This window comes from Tinamus guttatus, unplaced genomic scaffold, assembly GCF_059628265.1.
Source record: "Tinamus guttatus ecotype Peru unplaced genomic scaffold, ASM5962826v1 Tinamus_guttatus_pri_ptg000197l, whole genome shotgun sequence".
Classification (NCBI taxonomy): Eukaryota; Metazoa; Chordata; class Aves; order Tinamiformes; family Tinamidae; genus Tinamus; species Tinamus guttatus.
Window position 1 is genome coordinate 380,472 of NW_028288731.1, and position 20,543 is coordinate 401,014.

Here is a 20,543-nt window from a genome sequence, read left to right on the forward strand (position 1 = left end):
AGCAGTAGTTGCCTTGAGAGTCCTTTATAGTCCAAGGGCCACAAAACCTGTTACTTTCCAGTCTGCTGGCAAGCAGCTGATGGGTCTCTGGGGGAGACTTACTCCCTGGTGTGTATTCACAGAGGAGGGAGTGAAATAAAGCAACCATTGAATAGAAATTTGTGAGCCTTGCTTGCAGTGTTGCAAACCCAAGTCATGACTGCAAAACAGCTCATGGTAGGCAAAATACCTTTCTTTGGGTGAGAGCCACAGCTTTAATGCAACCAGTAAATGCATCTGTTCTGCTGAGGACATTGCTGAAAGACTGCAGAGATGGGGCCTTTAGAAACTGTGACATATGGGAAATCCATTCCTTTTCTGGAGAACAGGAAAATCCTTTCAATGAGAGCATAGCATAGGCTTAGAAAGTAGCTTTACAGAAAAGCCATCTAATCAGAAAGAATGGGAGTCCTTAATTTATACCAGAGCTGCTCAGATGGAAAAGTAAGGGAGACATGCAAAGATGGAGAGGAGAAAAGACTGCCTTCCCTCTGCCAGCCTAGAAAGAAAAGGATGTAATGAGATTTCTTCTGTTTCTCTAGATATGTCTCATCCGGTGCTTTCCCTTCTTCTCTGCTGTCCCTCATTTGAGGAGCATGTCTATTTTTCCATATTTTCTTTCTACTTGATGTTGCTCAAGGATGGTTATAGTTAAGACTAAATATGGCTGTTGATTTATGAGAACAGACCATTGACTTAAACATTTTTTTCTGATAATAGACTCAACAAGTTACTAGCTACTCTGTTCTCTGGCATGGTTTTACATGTGTTCCTCTTCTTTTGGCCATGACTTCTTTAGATAATTGCATAAAAGACCTTGTCAGGAAAATAAAAAATTGTTCTTTGGAGGATAAAGAATGCTTAACTCAGGGTAAGAAAGGATGTGGGATGTGTGCAGAAAAGGCATGAATGATGGCTGTACATTGTAGGTGGAGGGACAGCAGTGTTATGCACATAAAATGAGTAAAACGCTGAGGGGGGAACTCTTTAAAGAAATAAACCCTGCTTTGCTTTTTAACTCTTGCCAATTTCTGAAACCCCACCTGATATGGCTTCTCTCAAACCACTTAAATAGCTGTCTCAATTTATGTTAGGTGTCTTTGCTGCAGCATTTTCTTCCCTTTTGTGTGTGCACTTTCTTTAGCTCCTTGAAAATCACTTCCAGAATAAATAACTCAGACAAATACAGAATTTCCCATAAAGCAAGATTAATTTCCACAGGCTCCTCATCATCTTTAATGGGTTTGGACACAAACATATGAGAACTGACACTTTATTTAAGGTTCTGATCCTCCAAGCGTTTGCTTGTGTGTGATAGTTATGCTAGGAAGTTGTTCACTGGGGTGACTTGGAGCGAGTCCTTACGAAGAGTTGGAACCTCTATTTGTTGTGCTAGATAAATATTAAAAGAGTAAGATCGAGTACTGCAAGGCCAGCAATGTGCAAGGAGAAGCCTTCCTGAGGAGAGGAAGGACCGAGGAAAGGTTTGTGGGGAAAGGTGATACCCTTCATTATAGTAACCGCCATAATTAGAAACAATAGATGGTCTTCTGGGGTACCCAGTGCTTTCTTCAGATATGAAATGGCAGAAGTAAGCTTCAAAGCCAAATAAGATTGGGGAAGGGTTGTTGGAGGGAGCAGACCTAAGTGTGGAATGTGGTAATTCTCTAATAGTTTTATTATATGCAATACTGCTGGCCAGGAAAGGTAGACCTTTGGCTGACCCAGTAAGGTTGTTCTTAAGCTTCTTGAGTTCCCACTCTGAGTAAAACAATTACTATTCTTTGTAATAAGAAGAGAATTTTCCTTTTCTTTCTGCTCTTTTAAGACAACAGTAAGTAAATAGTGTACAGGGGAGAAAAGGGGGGAATCTCTGTTCCCTTTTGGACAGGCCTGGGTCATAATCAGCTTTTGCTGCCAGGGCTTCTGTTTCTCCTGCCTCCTGCTAAGCCATGAGGGAAAAAGGAGGGAAAAGGGCTTTTTGGCTTATGGGTGATGTCAAAATTCTGACAAAAACTACTCTGGCTTTAAAATGGCAGCAAGTCTTCACCTTTTAATGAATCAGACACAAGGGAAAATAGCCTTACAAGCTGCTGCTGAGCATTTGAGGTTTTGAATGAAAATTAATGGCCACCTGAGCATAAATAATGCTAAGGAGATATAAGGTTTATTTTATTAAATGCTTTAGCTCAAACTTAAAAAAAAAAAAAAAAAAAAAAAAAAAAACCCTCAGTCTTAATGACTTGGCAAAATCCAACATTCAGTGTTTTGCTGAGGATTTTGCAACCCTGCCTCACAAAGACTTGCAAAAATTTTCCTGGAGCTCAGATTGAACTGATTGCAAGTCAGTTACACCTCTACATCTATAACTGATGTCTTTGGTAAGAATTAATAACATTCAACCCATGCTGAAAGCTTAGAAAAACCTAGAGAAAGATGAGTATTAAATTTAGCAACCATGGCACAGCAATGGAAATAGGATTAAGGTGACGGGGAAAACAAATTCCTGAAAGGATGTGTAGCTTTTTGGCTCAAGTCCTGTAATGTGAAACAATCTTGGGCAGAATTGCTGGTGTGACCGTGAGGGTCTCGAGAACCAGTGGGAGTGTATCCCAGCAGACCAAGGACAGCTGGATGTCCTTGGCCTTCTGTGGAGGGAATGGCCTCAGCAAGGAGCACAGGGCATGCTGTGTTGCACAGCAGTCTCTAGTGCACAGTATTTCTATGATCATGGGCCTTGCTATGCCTATTGGGAATTGCTTAATTAGTGAGGAATTCATCAAATTACCTGTACATAGTGGGTTAGTGGTAAAACCCTGCTTGTCAGAATCAGGCCTTGTTGAGAACCAGAAAGTCTCTTTTTTGCCTTCAGAACCTACAGAACAGCATGTTTTATCTAGTGATAATCACAAATACTAAGCATAAAAACCTAGTCCTAAAAAAAAATTACATCATGGTCTAGTCAATTTAACCTGTACTCATTGAGAAAGATTTTGATAGCTTTAGAAGTAGAGCATGGTAAACTCCATCTGATGCAGGTACCTATAGGTACTGACACCCAACATCGCCCCCCTGCTTTGTTCCCTAGTTTTACACTACTTACAGACCCTGTCCTATTTTGCATTCATCTGTGCCTCAGAGTTTACTGGAGCCATGGAGCAAGTTATTTTCCTTGGTGAGTGGCTCCATGAGGAGAAGGGCTGCTCTCCTTTTTCAGAGTCACTCCGTCTCTAGACTTGCTCTGGTTTTAGTGGTGCTGGTACCTGCCTACATGCTTTTTTGAAGACCCCAGTCATGTCAACCCCACTGTAACAGGAATGTGTTGAGCAAGTCTTCACGCAGTGAAAGAGCTCCCCTTGTGACCTAGCTCCATGTCTGAGGAACTTGGCTGCTGCATTAAGGGGCACACTGCACTCAACTCTCATTAAACTCATCTGTTTTGATCTCCTTGTACCTTTCTGTTTCCTTTTGGGTGAGGTCAAAAATGCAGAATGTAGCTCTGTGAGATGTTAGGCCAAATTCCTCTTGCATTTACCAAATTCCTTGCCTTTGGACAGCTTAACCTGCCTTCACACAATGTCCAACCCTAGCTCAGATTGGCAATGTTTCTGTGCTTAGTATTAAACTTAAGAGATTGAAGCAATTATGACTGGCTTTAAACAAGATTACTTTAACTCTGGAAGTTTGCAAGAACAGCTTTCATGCAGAGCCTGCCAGAGGTAGTCAATAGTGTTTTATTAACACAATATGAATTCTGTAAAGAGAAAAACAAAGCAACACAATTTTGAAGCAAGTCCAGCCAAAAGAAATAATTTGCCCTCCAACATCACCAGGTCTCTTGGGAGTTGGAATGAAACGGAGTATATAGCATATTGTCATACTGGATTTTTTTATGAGAAAGAATATCATTTCTGTTTCTAGAAGTCAAGGTGTTCATGAAACACAATGTTTCTTTTGAAGAGGAGGAAGGATGGAAACTGGGTACAGCTTTTTTTAAGCTGCTTTACCAAAGTCCAAAACTATCCTGAATTTTCCCTGCAGACATTGTTTTGGTGAGAGCAATGTCCTTGGATGAGTGATGTGTATCTAGGAAAGCACCAGTTGCACATAAGCTCTGTTGCCTCTCAGGACTTTGTCCTTTTCCTTGTTATCAGTGACTTTCTTCTGCCATTGCCTGACTGTGAAAAGTACTTGAAGTATTTCAAGGGTGTTAGTGCTACTAGCTGATAAAACTATGTGCAATGACTGCTCTCTCTGAACCTATTGCCCATAGGCTGGATGGTAGCTGCGTGCATGTACAATGCAACCAGTCCACTTGGGGAATGTCAAGTGGGCTGCACGTGGTACACAGCATATGCAGCTCTTATTTCTAACTGGAAAGTTGAGGACTTGACCATCCTGTGAAAACAAATAAAACAGTTTTGTGCTTTAATCTACCCTTACCAAAATGCAGGAATAAATACAGCAGAGCAAATAAGTAATATGGAGCCTAGGGTGTCAGTTAATCTTAATTGTGATGACATCTAAAAGAATGTAACTTTATCTGGCTTGCAACATTTTACAGTGTAGATGAATAGAGATAAATGAGTTGAAGTCGCAGGTTGACATGGAAGATGCTTAAGTTGAAATAATCAAAACTGGCATAACTAACTTTGATCCTGCTTGCACCCCTGGATTGAGAGCGCTGTGTGTGCTTGTTGTCCCTGTGTGCGATGGCTGTCCTGTTCCGGGGTGTCTGTGCCTCTGACCTGCTGCATGCCCCCAGTTTGACTTGAGGTGTTTGGAAAGGACAATGTGTAATGAGCACCTGTCACACGTTGTGTTACTGCTTGGCAGAGCAGCTTGCTACTTCCCTTGGACACCAATGCTGGGGTGTTGGGCTAATGGCCCTGTTTGGAGCTAGGATGGCGCTTTCTTTTTAAGCGCTTTTGATGCAGAAGAAAAGTTTCAGTGGGGAATGGGGAGCTGAAAATGGCACATGGTATGTTCTTAAATTTTAAATAAGGCAGCTAAATGTGATGCTCTGTATTTTACTGCTCCTAATGTTTTCATCTCTTTCGAAGATCCAGTTTTCTGTGGTTTCTGTGACTATTTCAATGAACTGTTTAATCATAAATCTAAGGCAATTTCATGCATATGAAAGCAGTCACAGTGCTTGATTTCTCAGTGTTCTCTCCAGTTGGCTTGTGCAGCCTTATTTGAATAAATCACTAGCAGGTATACACAGGGTTTAAAAATGGGAAAGGCCTGAGCCTGATACTCGAGTTTTGCAGAGAATTTGTGTAAAAAAAAAAAAAAAAAAAAAAAAAAAAAAGTTAAAGGTTTTAAAGATGGCTGGTCAGTGCTAATAGCTCAATACTGAGCTCAGCTGCAACACAACATTTAGATTTTCTGTTTTGTTTTTGGCAGTTTTTAATACAAAAAAGAGCAACTGAAACATTCCAGATGAACTCAATTAGAAATCAGTCTCAGGCAAGTACTAAGAGCATCTATTTATCAACAGTGTTAATTAGAGGAAAGTCATCTTTGCATGCCAAAAAACACATTGCAATGCCTCGATGTGCCAAGTTCATTAGCCCTTGCCTTATAGCTTTGTGAAATAGAAATGGCATGCTGTATTTTTGTACCTGTTTTGTCCATCCCTCTGGTGTGTAATGCATACTCTCATTTATTTGGCTGACAATGTAGATGGTTTTAAAGGATGATGGAGAAACTGATGCCTCTTGTAAGACTTGGGTACTGCCTCTGAACTGCACTGATGATTGAATTCTGTCTGTGCTGCTTGCATTGGAATGGAGTCAAATGTAGTCAATTCTAAGCCTGATCTGGAGCTTTTTGCATTGATATTTATTTACACTATGGCTTAATAATGTGTTCTTCTCTGTACATAGGGCAGCTGCTGCAGAGAGCTACTGGCAGTGTGGAAAGAGAGGATGATCCCTGGCTGGAGGCCTAGGTGTATCCATAGGGATGCCCTTTGGGTGTTCGAAAGCAGGTTTGCTGCCTGTCCTTGAGCAGCAGCAGAGAGCCCAAGCATTAGCAATTTCTGCTGGCCAAATAGGTGTAATGGGTAAGTTAGTGTGGGCAGTACAGTCTGAAAGGGGAGGTTAAGACTTGAAGGACAAGTTTACTGATTTACCAAGTTGGTAGGTTTTTTTGTTTAATAATGGTGTCCTATATGTGTTGCTTTACAGGCCTATGCAATGGATTAGGCCTTTGGAATGCTGTCATTGTAGGAAAATAGTTACCCTGGGAGAGAAGTTTAATGGCTAGGTTTGGAAAGGAAAGCAACACAGGCATGCGTGTGGGAGAGTCTACAAGGAGCTTCTCCGATCTTCAGTCTGCTGGTTCCCAGGCCTCCCACAACTGCAAACCTTGCATTACACGGCGACCAAACCCTTGCATTATGTGTGATTTCCCAGAAAGGGGGAGAAGTGATATTTCGGGCATAGGTTTACCCCTTGGCTGCAGCCACTGGAGCTGAGCCAATGATGGGAAGCACATGTATGCAATAAGTAAGATGGCAGAGCTTCGGCTCTGGAATTTGCTCCCTTGGAGCAATTGTATTTTGCCTTGGAACACTTGAAGGACTCCTGCAGCTACACGCTGCAGGCTGTATCTTACAGGCCCCCTTTAAACCAATACCTTCAAAATAAGTTGCTGGATTTGGACACTTTGCAGAAAAAATCGACAGGACTGAGCCAGTCCCCACATGAGATGGGGAAGATGAGATGAGAGAGATTTGAACAGGTTTTAGTCAGGGTGATGTAGTTTCCTGATGTTATGTAAACATTGGTAAGTACTGACACTGCCCATCTGTGTTGATGTGCTCTTTGCTCAAGTGAAACAATCCATTAAGTTTTGGTGTCTTGCTAAATGGGGCTATGTCAATACCATATTTTGCATAGCAGAGCCTAGCAAAATCTGACAGCCCTCTTATACATGTTGTTAAATCTCTTACTCAACCCAGGATGGTAACTCTTAATAGTGCAGTTGCCCAAGTCTGAAGGATGCTTGACATGGCAGACAAAACATAGCTAGTTTGTGAATGCTAATAGCTGGGAGTGTTTAAAGTAAATTACTACAAATAATTAGATTTTCTGTTGTATCGGCACAGGATTGAAATGCTGCATGACTCTGACCTGGATAATAAAAACAACCTGCTCGATGGAGTCTGACTAATCTCCCCCACACTGAAATTCTCAGCAAAACTGAAACACATTGATTCTGGAAGGAATGGATGAGACTCAGGTTTCAGGCAAGTCTTGTTCCACCCACAGAAATACTATCTTCAACTAGTTCCAGTGCTGAGATTCAATCTGAGTACAGGATTTGGATGGACTAATGTTAATAGCAGCTTTTGTAGTGGCTAAAGCTTACCTAAAAGCTTGCCAAACCATTCATGGCACTATTGATGCAGCAAAAGTGGTATTTTGGGTGCTCACATGGGAAATGAGGTGCTCAAGGGAGGGAAGTCTTGTTGCATGTGCCCTGAGGTGTTCACCAACCCTGGGAGTGCAGTTGGAGCATTGCTGTCACCTGCAGCTGCATCAGCTAGAGGCTCCTGGGACAACCTGCTTCTGCCTCCTGTGTTTCTGCCCCCTTTCATCTCTCCATCATTTAACCCTGCTCTTAGTCTTTTTAAATACCTCTGGGTATTTTATTAACCACCCAAGTACTTGCTCACTTTGAAGCTGCACTCTCAATTGTAGTGGTGCCTTATGGCAGTTGGGTTTGAGACTAGTTTTGTATTTTGACATTTGGTTTGAAAAAAGAGATGAGGTGCAAGGGAAGGGGATTGGGAATGTGACCCAGGTGGGAGCTTTCCCAGCAATGGGGTAGATGTTGCACTGATTTCCAGTAGATGCCTAGATTTTCTGGCCAGATAATGCAGGTCTCAAGTGTGGAATTTGCTTGAAATTGAGCACTTGGGTAACTTGTCTACAACTTGCTAAATAAACACATTGCTGTACTGCAGCCCCAAGGCCCTCGCTCAGCCAGGCTTCCCATTGGCACTCTGCTCCATGCTCCCCAGGATGTAAACTTCCAGAAGGCAGCTCAGTGCAGACAGTGAAACACTGTTTCAAAACTGTATTTAACCCTCTTCTCTTGCAAGAAAGAATAACAGGCTGTCATTCACAGCTACATTCCCAACCAGCATGCCTTTACCCTTTCCATAGTCAAAGCTGATCTCCAGGCTTTAGACAATCAAGTCATTTTTTAATACATTTTTGCCTATGTTTGCTTGCTGGGGTATGCATTGGGGGACTACTCTTTTTTGTCTTTGCACTGGACCTTTCACATTTCTAGCAGTCTTTGGTCCTAACTGTCCCTATTTTTCAAATTGATGGCTTATATTTTATCAGATATATGCTTCTTTCATCCCTCCTTTTCTGATTCTGCCTCTGTACCTGTTTCTGCTAGCCCTTTGCTCTGATTCTTGCATCAGTCCATGTCATGCTTTTTCACCCACTTGCCTTTCTTCTTCACTTTCTACAGAGCCAAGTGTGAACATTTCTTTATTACTGCCTCTGCTTGCTTCTCCAAAGAGATCGTTCTGTGGAGCAAGGGCTGTAGTTTGGAAACCACTGTTCAGTGCTCTGTGCTCACTTTTATTCTTCCTACTTGCAAGCTGCTTTGGTCTTTCTGTTCCCAGAACCACTCTTAAATAGCTCTTCTCTGTCAGCCACTGGCTCCTCAGTGCCTCTCTGCCCTGCCACCCAGGTGCCAGTGGGACTCCTGATTCTCTTTTCTCTGCCAGGTCCTTGTTTCTCTATCCCAGCATCCTTTCATTCCCTCTTTTTCACTCTGCCATTGGAAAGGGAGAAGAGGGAAAATTGATTCTTCTATCTGCTCTCACATTAACTTGCTGGAGAAGATACCTCTTACTATCACAGTGAACTGGAAAAACTTGCCGGGTTTGGTCCCTCCTTCCACTTGAGTTTTCTTTTCCTTCTTTCTCACTTATTAGGACTCTCCTGTGCTGGTCAAACCCACTTGTGAGCCCCCAAGGAGCACAAGAATAGATCAGATGGTAGAGCAGAGTCCTCTGGACCAGGCATAGTAGGTGTTGACTTAGACTGCTGCATGGAAACGAAGTCTGAGGTGAAATTCAGCCCCAAATATCAGTGTTGAACACCCCATTTTTCTGTTCCTGCTTTTAGAAATCCTATCTTCTGTCTTGGATCTCTGCTTGAGAAATGGATTAAAAAAGCTGCAGTATAGCAGTGTGAGCTCAGCATATCCATTGAACAGGCCACTACAGTATTTCCCAGGAAAAGCCCAGTCCAGCCTCTAAAACATGCAGAGCTGTGTTATAAGAAGCTGCTGGCAAGTGTGAGACCCTGAAACTTACTGATGTTTGGCTCCGTAAGTATCTATGACAACAAATAAATCTAATGTTTGGGATATGTCCTTGAAAATGTCAGTGGAGGATTTGCTGCACTATGTTAGTAATGTCTAGCATTTTAAAGCTTCTAATTCCAAGCATTATTGTAGATGGGTATGCCTACTTTAGAAAAATAATTAGTTGCATGTTCTTTTTTCTTGTGTGCAAGCAGGGTCAACTCACTGTAATGCTGTTTTATTTAGCTGTGATGCCAGATTGTCAGCCATAAAAGGGGTAGGCATTTTTCTGGAGCTTTAATGCTAAGCAGGAGATTTAGACTCATGGGCAACAGATTCCAGGGTATCTGAGTCACTTTTGTTTTTTTGTGGAAGGCAGAATAGGAATGATCCTAAACTTGCTATAATGGTTGATGTTGCCACTGGAATATCTGCTTCTACAAATAAAAAAACAGACAGCAAGTGAAGCTAGGAACTGATCCTGTGTAACAGTGCTAAAGATGGTATGCCTGTGATAAGGTTGCTTTGTCCTACCATCCTAGTCACTTATAGTGCTATTATCTTGTGCCAAGACTCTGCTTTTAAGGCTTCTAATTCTTCTTTGCTGAACAGTAGCAGTAACATGGAATGTGTGTACTGAGTTACCAATAATTTATATGCATGCATTGCAAGATGGGTGCAATGCAAATCATGCCTGATATATATTTGCAGGTATGTATTTGTTTTTATTTTTGATCACTCCTACAAGGTATTGAGCTCTGTGGCACTGACAGGACTTGATCTTTCCCTGGTGAAATATTTGGAGAAGTCTTTGGAGCAGCAGTGTGTGCATCTGTCTGTAAGGCACTTGAAACATCCATGATTTTGATAAACTTCATAAAGAGCAGTATCTTGCTCCAGGAACCCTTGATAGGAGTCAGCAGGGGTCTGCTTAGAATAAGGACTTACCCATGTTAAATAATACCCATTTCCAGTAACAGGAGGTAAAATCAGGCTAATAAGAGGTTGCTCAGTGAAGATCAATAGTTTTTGTGACTTTGACTGATAGACCTGCAGGTCTATCCGGAAGTGGAGAGTACAGTTTGGAAAGCTGGTACATAAAATCTTAGAAGTGCATATTTGAAGCTCTGTGCAAACCAGGAGTGGATGTGTTCATGCACAATGTTGGCTCATTTGGTGACTAAATCATAGTTCATGAGGATATCTGTCCTGCTGAAAACTTGTGGAAATGATTTGCACCTAAGATCTTTTAATCTTTCTAGCCCTTGGATTATTTCAATTTTTGATAGTTCAATTAACAAAATAGGAAATGAAGGAATAGCAGCAGAGTCCTTGGCATATGTTTTTAATCATTATAAACTGAAGTGTAAATTCTAGAAGTCTTACAAAAATCAGAAAGCACCATGCTTCAGAGCTGGAGATGATTTAGAAAGCAGAACCATTGATATTATCAATGCTTCTCTGGGGGCCTGACACTAGGGTTCAGCGGGTCTTCCCGTTTCAGACACACACCACCAAGATTTATCTGTGTTTCACCAAGTATGAAAAATATATGAACGCAGGGGCTTCCGGCTGATCCCCCCAAAAGCCGTGCAGCCGCCTCCATTAATGTCAGCACACTCGTAAATTCTTAGCACGCACTGAAGTAGGCAACTTTTGCTGCTGCACAGAAGCTTCCAGAGGTGTCCCCTGCCTCCTGTAAATCCATGGACACCCAATAAAGTAGATTAACTGCAGATGGACTTAATAACAGTTGTCCCTCCTTTGTAATTACAGGGGTTCACACGTATAAAGGAGGACAATGTGCTTAGAGGTGTCCCCATAAGCAAGAAAGGACTGACTTTTTAATGGTTGTCAAAGCGTAGCAATTGATTGTGAATGATGCAAACATTTTGTAGAATAGCTACAGTTCTGGCCTCTCTAACACCCTGTTCCTCAGGATATCTTGCTCTTTAATCCTTTAGCACATACTCTTTTACAGCACTGCCATGCACAAATATTCCTCTTGTTTATGATAACTTATTTTCTCTCAGTTCAAAGAAATGTGGTGGGCTATTTGTCCTGGCTACTCCTCCGGTGAGCCAGTGATGCATTTGCATTCCTTTCCCTTGCTCCCTCCAGCCCTAAAGATGCCTGCCAAAATTAGTCAATAGATAACTACTTGGTGGGAACTTTAAGAATGTGTTAGGAAAGGTCTGAACATTATCCATTAATGTTTACAGCTCCTAATTATGTTAATCACTCTTAGAGGTTGTCTTACCCTGGAGTCCAAAGGCAGGATTCCAGTTCTCACAGATGCACTCTAAACTAGGCAGCTAGGATACTAATATTGGTAAAGCTGCTTGCAGCAGGGAGCTCAGCAGGGAGGCTGTCAGAATATTTGTGCAAGGTCCTGGGCAGATTTTGCTGCCACAGCTATGTGCTGTCATGGTGGGGCTGATCCTTTTGGATTTCAAGACCAGCCAGGGTTGCCTCCATGAGGTACAGTTAAACATCTGGGTGCAGGCTGAGCCATCTCCAGTAAGATTGATGCTAAATGCAAGCTGCTCCTGCAGCCGTGGCCTTTTGGCACTGGGGAGAGGCAGGCAGAGAAGGTTTTGTGCTAGCACTAACTGTTACGAGGTAGGGATTACTGCCTCTGCAAAACCTGAGGCTGCTACTAGCCCCTGTCTGAAGACAGGGATTAAATTTTTGAAACAGAAAGCAGATCCTGTCTCTTCTTGTCCCTTTTTAAAGTCTGTCTTGCAAAAGACAGGTGCTGTCTCCCAAAATGAAATATGCCAACTATTCTTGATGTTGATGCAGAGACCAATAAGAATATCTCCTTCCTGGAAAAAAGTTTTTAGCTTTTTACTTTCTTGAGTAGCTTTTCCTAACATTGCTTTTGTGTTTATTTTTTCATCAGGTCTGTAATTATGTAAAAGATTCTAAATCAATTAATGTTCAGCAGATGTGGCTGCTTCCTGGTTCAGTTACTGGTCTGTACTTTTTCAGGAGGACAAAATATCTATTCAGAAGAGGATCCCAAGCCTGTGCCATCTTCTAGACCTTCATTTTCACAATTCAGAGCTTGTCTTTGCTCTCCTGAGCAAAACCAGTCAATTTGAAGACATCTAACTGACTAGCTGCAGAGGTCTAGAAGAGGCTAAGATTTTGTTACCTATTTTGTGATATTCCCTAAAGAAAAAAAAGCCTTGTGTAGGTTTCAGCACACAAAGTGTACAAGAAAGGGAGATTATTTCTCTCCAGAGAGCAAGAGGAGAGAAGGCAATCCATTGCAGGTGTAACTCTATTCCTAATTTAGCTCAGCTCTTCCTCGTACAGTGGAATTACCAGAGAAGCCCTTTATTCCTGAATGCAGAATAACCTGATTTCCTTCCCTGAGATGTAAACTGAGCTAGAATAAAAGCAAATAATACTTTGGGCTCACAGCTCCTTCTCTAACCAGCTGCAGGTTTTTGATCCTGAGTGGAATGTCGCATACAAGTGGCTTGCAAATGCATGACAATCCTTTAATGATGACAGGGAAAACATGTACTGACAATATGGAGTAGGTGAAAGGCTGGTTCATCACCTACCTCTAAATGGCTCCTATGGGCAGCAACTCCTGTGTGTGCTGGATACAAAGTACCAGACAGCAGAGAGGTCCTGAACAGCAGGTTCTTGGAAGAGAAATGCCTTGCAGAGGCAGTAGGATAGGAGGAAATGCGGATTCAGGACTAATAGGACATGGTACAGCAAGGCCTGTGACTATGGGGCTGGAATTGACTCTGGTGGTGCCCCATGGACTTCCAGGCTGGAGCTTGCTCTGCACAAGGGCTGCTTTCACTGTGTACTTAAAGCACTAAACCCTGGTTAGTAAGGAAGCTTGCTATCACTGCTTTGCAAATAGCTGCCATATTGTGTAGAGTGCTATTCCTGGGTTACTTGGAAAGCACTTCTGGCAGGCCTGAGGGCATGTAAAACAAGACAGAATGGAAAAAAGACTGAAAGTGTGGATGAAACCTCCAGCAATAGCTCCTCCAAATCAGAGCTGAGGCAGCACGGGGTGAGGAAGGAGGGGTGCTGCTGCTTGGCAGTGGTGAGGTGTAGTCTGTCTCTGTCCTGTTGGCAAGACTTCAGTTGCTGATGGATTGCTTGGCAACTTTCACACGTTAATATTAACTTCATGAAGAGCAGTGTGTACAGAGTGTGAAATGCAATACAGGCAGTGCTTGATGCTAATGAATACTTGCCCTATTCTGTGGAGGTTTTGGTGCAAAACCTTTTTCTCCATTCATCTTCCTCCTGCCTCTTCATCCCTCACCCCCTGCTACCTAGGGAGTCCCGTGAACAAGCCTATTGGCAGTAAACTCAGCTCAACAAAACAATCTTGTGAAAAGGGAAAATATAACATGATCACTTCCTATTTCTTTCTCCTTTCCTCTGCATCAAAGCCTGGGCTGGCTGTCAGGAATGTTCAAAATGAATAAATAAAGCGCAGGAACCCCCTGCTTCAGAAGGAGTCTCATTCACTCGCCATGAAGCTTGGCTGATTCTTTTCCTGACAGTCCTCAAGTCAGCAGGCAGAGCAAGAAGATCATTCAAAACTAATCAGTAAAGTGTAAACCTATTATGAAAGCACATTTACCCCTTGCCTCCTCCTCCCTCCAGAAAAGCAATCCCCAAATCTGTGGGAATAACATACAACATACATAAAAGTTGCTATTACTTAGATCCCCTGTTATTAGGTCAGCAATGCCACTGATGAAATGTTCCCCGGAGCATTGAGCAGAGGCATATAAATCCTCTAAGAAATTCAGAGCATAATTTGTTACAGCTAGAGGGCATAAGATACATTACAGCAAAGCCTGTGTGTTATGCTCTCCCCTGTGACTCTGGAGGCTATCTCTTGTAATAAAAACCTCATCTTGATTTCTGATGCTTTATATTGATTTCTGTATAAAAAGAATTTTCTTGCACAAAGACAGTGTACTATATTGTTCTACATAATAATGGATCTTCTGTCTGCCTTTTTTTTTTTTTGCTGTGTGGGGATGAATCCAAGGAGAACTTGTAATTTTGGGGACTGCAGCTATGTACTACATAGTAGGGTAAAGGCTGGAGAGAATGGTGATACTTTTGGCATATGCAGTGCCAAACCCCATATGCGAAATTAGAGAATAGTGTCTGGTCTGGAGTAATACTGGAAATGGAAACTAGAATCTCAACTATATCTTGATATAATTAATTGTTCTATTTTAATATAAAACTTGTTAATGAAATGGGTGGATTCTGTGTAAGTCATGACTAAAACTGGGAGCAAGTCAGAGCTGTATAATCATAGCAACTGATAATTTTGATCATTTGCATATAAGATGCATAAATTACATGGCTAGATTTGTAGGTACACTGCATGATGCTTTTGTTTTTTGAAAGCTTGAAATAATTAAAATCTTTTCTAGCGTGATGCACGAGGACCAGATAAAACAATCTGGAAAGCTGTTTGTAAATCTGCTAGCCAAATAAGAGCAGCTTTGCAAAAGTTAACACAGATAAACAGAATGATGGACAGCAGGGTCATGAAGTAAAGCCACATTAAAAACCTTGTGTTCTCTGCAGCAGGACTGCTATAAGCAACTGGAACTTTTTCATTTAATATACTTCTTTGGGTTTAACTTTGTTTTGCTTTTTTAGAACTTTTGTCTTTATAAGAAGCTGTCTTGGAGCTGAAATGACTGAAGCTATGCCTGTTCCTTTTTGCAAAGAAAGTGGTAAATATTTATAGGGGTCCTGCTTCTTACAAGTGGAGAAATTTGATATGTGCTCATTGTTTTTGTAATTTGATAGCAGCTGTGCTGAAAGACGACACCTGCTAATTGTATTTCCGATCACATCCTTTTCCAATTGAAGGATAAAGTGTGGAAGGGAAGCATAAGCTTGGGTTTATTTTTTTAGCGCATACAGCAAAATTCATTCAAAAGAATCTTTGTTCTCTTTTAGCTATCTGTTTATTTAACAGACTATGGAAAATGGTAAACTCTGTCAAAAAGCCTGGTTAAAGAATTATTTATAAGCTGCATTTAGATGTTGATTTTGTAGGCAGACTTATTGGAGAGACAAAGTATATCCTGGCAGGTCATAATTAATGTAAATCTTGACACTTCAGATTAGGGCCGCTGTTCCGAGAGCCAGGCAGGAGCAGGACGCGGCTCCTGCTAGCATTCCTGAGTGTCTTTGACATGCTCCATGTGAAAGCTTGACTCTGACACATGTGCTTCCCACATGTAGATATCTGCCAATTTCTTTTACCTATTTTGTATGGCAATGAATGTGCAAGTGGGGAAGTTCTTGGGGTAGTTAAATGGAGGCCTCCCATGAAGAGCAGGATGGCAGGCAGCTTGCTTGGACTTGTCTCAGTCCCATAAACTCCTGCATGACTCAAGCAGATTCAAATGAACTAAAGCCCTGGGTGGTGTCCAGGCTTTGCTGCAGCTGATGGCAGCTCTCCCACTGATTTCATTGGGGTGGGATTTCATTTATCATGCTGCTAAATCATTGGAATGACTTTTATCAATAAGAGCTGCCTAGTCTTGGCTGAAAAGTGCCTTATTGACTTTGAGAGATGATGAGGAACACCTAATTTAGAAAGAGGGTAATAGGGAATATGATCATGCACTCTGTTTCTGGCTGCAACAAGTCAGGATTAGGAAGTACGGTCTGTGGTTGCCTGGCACTGTCCCTTTGCTATCAGTTGGCTTATGGAACAGTTAGTAGTCTTTAACTTAAGCTTAGCTGCCTATTTATGTGTTGGGATGCAGGCTATGCCTTTCTACAGATCTGTAAAGTAATAGTCTCATCTAAAGTTGGGTCTGTGGGCACCCCAGGATCTAAATTTAACTATGTGGTTCCCTTCGAGCTTGTGAGTGCTGCCATATAAGAAGGCCTAGGTATTACACCCTCCCACCCTTACTTGGTCTTCAGAGTAGTTTATACAGACAGAGCTTGCTGATAAATTAGATAACAAGGGTTTTGATGAAGGGCCTGTGTAGCTGTTCCTCTTGACTGGCCTTGATTAAATGTTGGCTTCAGTGTCCTGCAAATGGCCATTTGGTGGATTGATTTGGCTTTCTGGTCTGCTTTGCTGTTTGTGCCCTAATGGGATAGGTTTAACTTCCTACCTCAACCACCCTTTTTAAGGAGGTTTGTGGCTCAGCCTTATCCTCTGGGACACTGCTTTCTCTGTGCTACAGAAAAGCTGCTATTGGTTCACATCTCAGCTAGTTCTCCTCACACACTAGAGTCAAACAAATAGGAGATGATTATTCTGTGTTAGAGAATTACTATTCAATATAGTAATATCAAGCAAAGGAAATAAAGATCTTTCTGTATCTCATATTGCACTGGGAGTTGTGGGAAGAGACAGGAAATGAGAGCTTAAGAAACCCTTTAAGAAAAGGGTTAATTTAAGTACTGAGGAAGTGCCTTGTAGTAACTTAGGTTTTGTAGATCCAGAAAATCTTTTTAAAGGCTTGCTAGATGCGGTAAAAATGTGTATATATATTAGAGCCTCGAATTTAGCTAAAAGACAAAAGTACAAGAAAGAGAACCTATCAATGTGCTGTTTTATTGGTTCTTGTTTTTGGGTGTTTTCCTCTCCCCCAGGAATAATAGCTATTATATAGCAAACCTGATAGCTATTGTATGCAAACCTGAAAAGAGATAAAGTAGTCAAGGAATAATGGGAACAAGCATCCTTTTAAGAGCAGGATTTTATCAGAACACTTTTGTGTTTCTAACTGGAAGTTGCACCCCAAAGGCAGGTCTATCATGCTGAAAAACTGACTAAATGATTAATGGACATGATATAGGTGCACAAGACAAATGTGAGCCCTGCAACATTACTGATCAGTTCAATACATAAAAAAAACAAAGTGATCTTATGCAGAGAAGGTGAAACTTGGCTGGTAAATCCTGGGACTTTGGGGCCTGGTTTCTCAATTTACTTTTACATACTAACCCAATGCACAGACTAGATCCTGGAAAAGCAATCCCTATCATATAAGCAATCTGTATTCTTTAGGACATGGCTTTACAGTATAAAAGTTGCCAGTTTCTAACTTCAGCTAAAGTAAACTTCCTGAGACAGCTACAGGTGTCAGCACTTAGTTTAAAGCAAGAAAGAATGTGCCTAACTATGGAGACATAAAGTTCCACTGAGATCAGCAGCAGTTCTAAGTAAAGCTGGATTTGAGAGAGTGACTTCAAGGTCTGCCCTCCTGTATGAATATATTTAAGATTCATGCAGACTGCTGCATAACACCAGCTAGAGGACCTGCAATGCAGCAACCACTGAGATGATGTGGATTCTACCAGATGATGTCTAGTAAAAATTTATCCTTCTGCCTCATAGAAGAGAAGAGCATGTTATATATCTCAAAGCTTTATGCAGTCAGACGAGGGACAAAACTGTTCCTAAGACATAAGTATTCTTGTTATAGCTATCAAGCTAGAACCCAGGCTAATGTGGAAGCTGAGTGTGTCTTCACTTGAATCTCTATGGGCCTGATTCCATAAGCAGCCTTTCAAGGAGCACCCCTGGTACTTGCTGGACCATGTAAGGCGTGTTACGTCCTGCTAGGTTCCTCCAATTGGGAATCCTGCCACTCAGGAATTCAGTCTTGCAGATGGTGCTCCCAATGGGGATTGGGACCACCTCTGTAAATGCCTGGAAGCTGCTTTCATAAGAATTGTAGAATAGGCTCTCTGGAGCAAAAGGGCTTTTTAAAGGGGCAGGTGTTTATCTCCTCTTACCGGCACTCGATGAAACACTGGCGGATTTGATCCTGGAGAATTTCTTTGATGTCGAGCCCCTCCGTTTGTTTCAGCCTGTCTTTGGTGTGTACCAAGGCTTTCCGATAGTCCTCCTCATGTCTCTCCTGGACCTCACCTCGCAGGATATTCACCTCCCTGGCACGCAGCATCGAGGTACTTACTGTCTGGAAATGAGGAGGTGGGCACTAGAATGACAAGGGGAGAAATTGGTTCAGAACAACCGGTATGAATGACAGAAAAGCAATACGCAGTGAATCTGAGCTTAAGTCTGACTTTATTTGCAGGAAGCTCATAAAAAAAAAAAAACACACACACACAATGGTCCATTGTTAGTGTTTCAGCATTAATTAATATCATCGCAATGTACAAAAACAACCTTTCAGCGTGGGATCCTGAGATCTCAATGAGACAGGTGAGAAAGCTGCTGTTCAGCAAATGCCAACTTTATCAGTGTCAGAGGCTGCCAGAGATTTCTAATTGAATTTTCAAATGTTTGGACTTCCTATTGATAGTTCTTAATTAGTCAGTATTATTTTTAATTTGTTCACCTAATTTTTATATGCACTGTTTGGTCAGTGATTTCCTGCTATTTTGTTGCAGCTGGCCCTATTCCCTTAGGAAATCAACTTCCCTTGAGGAACAAAATATATAAATATTTATATATATAAAAGAATAAACAACCCCCCAAACATTATAATAAAAATTATAGCTGCACAAGCTTCCCATGACTTGATAATCTTGGCAAGATGATTCTGCAAGCCAGTTTAAAGTCTTAAATGGATTCTGCTTCCTGATTGATTTTACATATGTATATTAAGATAGGTGAAAATGAAAGTTTTTCTGCTATGTAAATACAGAAGCATGAAAAACATTATCTGTATGGGTGGTCTGAATATTTGTATTGGTTACAATGGCTGATAAAGTTAAGATGTTCCCAATATTTTATAAACTTGTAAGCTAACAAATGTATTTACAAATTAATTTATAGATTGTGCTCTGACTTATTTTGCAGTTCTAGAAGAAATATATTTTCCATAGGTGGGAAAGGCCCTATTGTACGAAGCCAAGTATGTTGAAATTAAGAATCAATTAGAGAATGGAAAACAGAAAAGGTGATAATCCCTTTTTGTAATGCAATGTATGGTACTGGTCAAACTTTAGTGACCATCTTGCATATAGGTGGCAGCATATGTGAACAAAAGCCCAGGACTTTAAGTAACATCTGAATCTATAGGAATTGTTTCTAAACAAGCAAATCTCAGACTAAATTAGATTGAAATTCTCTTTGCTCTGGTGATTATTTCAGTGTGTTCTAAGTGAGAGTTTGAAAAGACTCCTGCAAAGACAAAGAAAAGTTCCTATCAAAAGTTTGGGCAGCTTATATTTAAAATCTATTATTTGGTGTTTTTCCAAGCTTGGACCAGGTTCCAAAAATGACTAACTCTAGTGCCAAGTGAATCTGGTTTAAAAACATACACTGTGGGTTTGCACCCTATCCAAAGTAAGTGCAGAGGCCCCATTCAGGAAAGGAATTCACTGCCTTCCTCGCATCTGCAGTGTGACTTGCACCATGGAAAAGGAACTGGTCAAGGCCACTGGTGAGAAACCAATCAGGAGGAAAGAAGAACATTCTGCTTCTGGGAGGCAGCAGTTCTGCAAGCTCCACTTTTGGGTATGTCACTCAGAGATGTTACCTGCACTTACTTCTCAGTTTTTATAGAAGTATTTTCGAGTGTAATACTACTAGTAAATACTTGCATTTCATCTTGGAGCCCCACTGAGCCCTTTCTTAATGTTACAGGAAACCTAGAATAGCCATCGCTAGTGGACATGATGCCATTCTCTCAATGGTCCTTTATTTGGAAACTTGAGGAGAATGCATGAGGTCTGGTTTCCAGTTGATGATCTAGATACAAAATCACTTAGGCATTTTTCCACCCAGTTATCTGCTTTCCTACAGTAACGGTTTGCTTGGAAGTTCCCCTCAGAGTATTATTGTCCAGAGGTAACTGGTGCCAGGGCTGCTATGAGCTCTAGCCAGGGTCAACATGATTTTCCTGTCTGTGCATACTACTGCACTCAAGTCTGTGAACAGATACTGTATTACAGCACACTGACCATCTGCTACATTTGCTAACTCAATGCTCACTGGGGAAGGTGGGTGGGAAGGCCTGTTTTATTGAGAACTCCATTTTTCAGCAGTTCCTGTCAACAACATGAGAAGAAAGGTGATACGAGAAAGAAATTCGGGAACGCACACAAGAGTAAAAGAGTATTTCCATGAGCAAAGATATGGTAGATGAATGCTGAAGGCCTCCTCATGAGCAGAGAAGGCCTCATCTCCT

General features: G+C 41.4%; 1 protein-coding gene across 1 annotated transcript in view; it reads right to left on the reverse strand.

Moving 5' to 3' along the window:
- Window positions 1–20,543, reverse strand: part of DRC11 (dynein regulatory complex subunit 11) — a 100,101-nt gene that overhangs the window by 54,967 nt on the left and 24,591 nt on the right. The window contains exon 6 of the mRNA XM_088523676.1: window positions 18,178–18,383. Within this exon, the coding sequence (XP_088379802.1) occupies window positions 18,178–18,383 (206 nt within the window). The remainder of the gene's footprint in view (window positions 1–18,177; window positions 18,384–20,543) is intronic.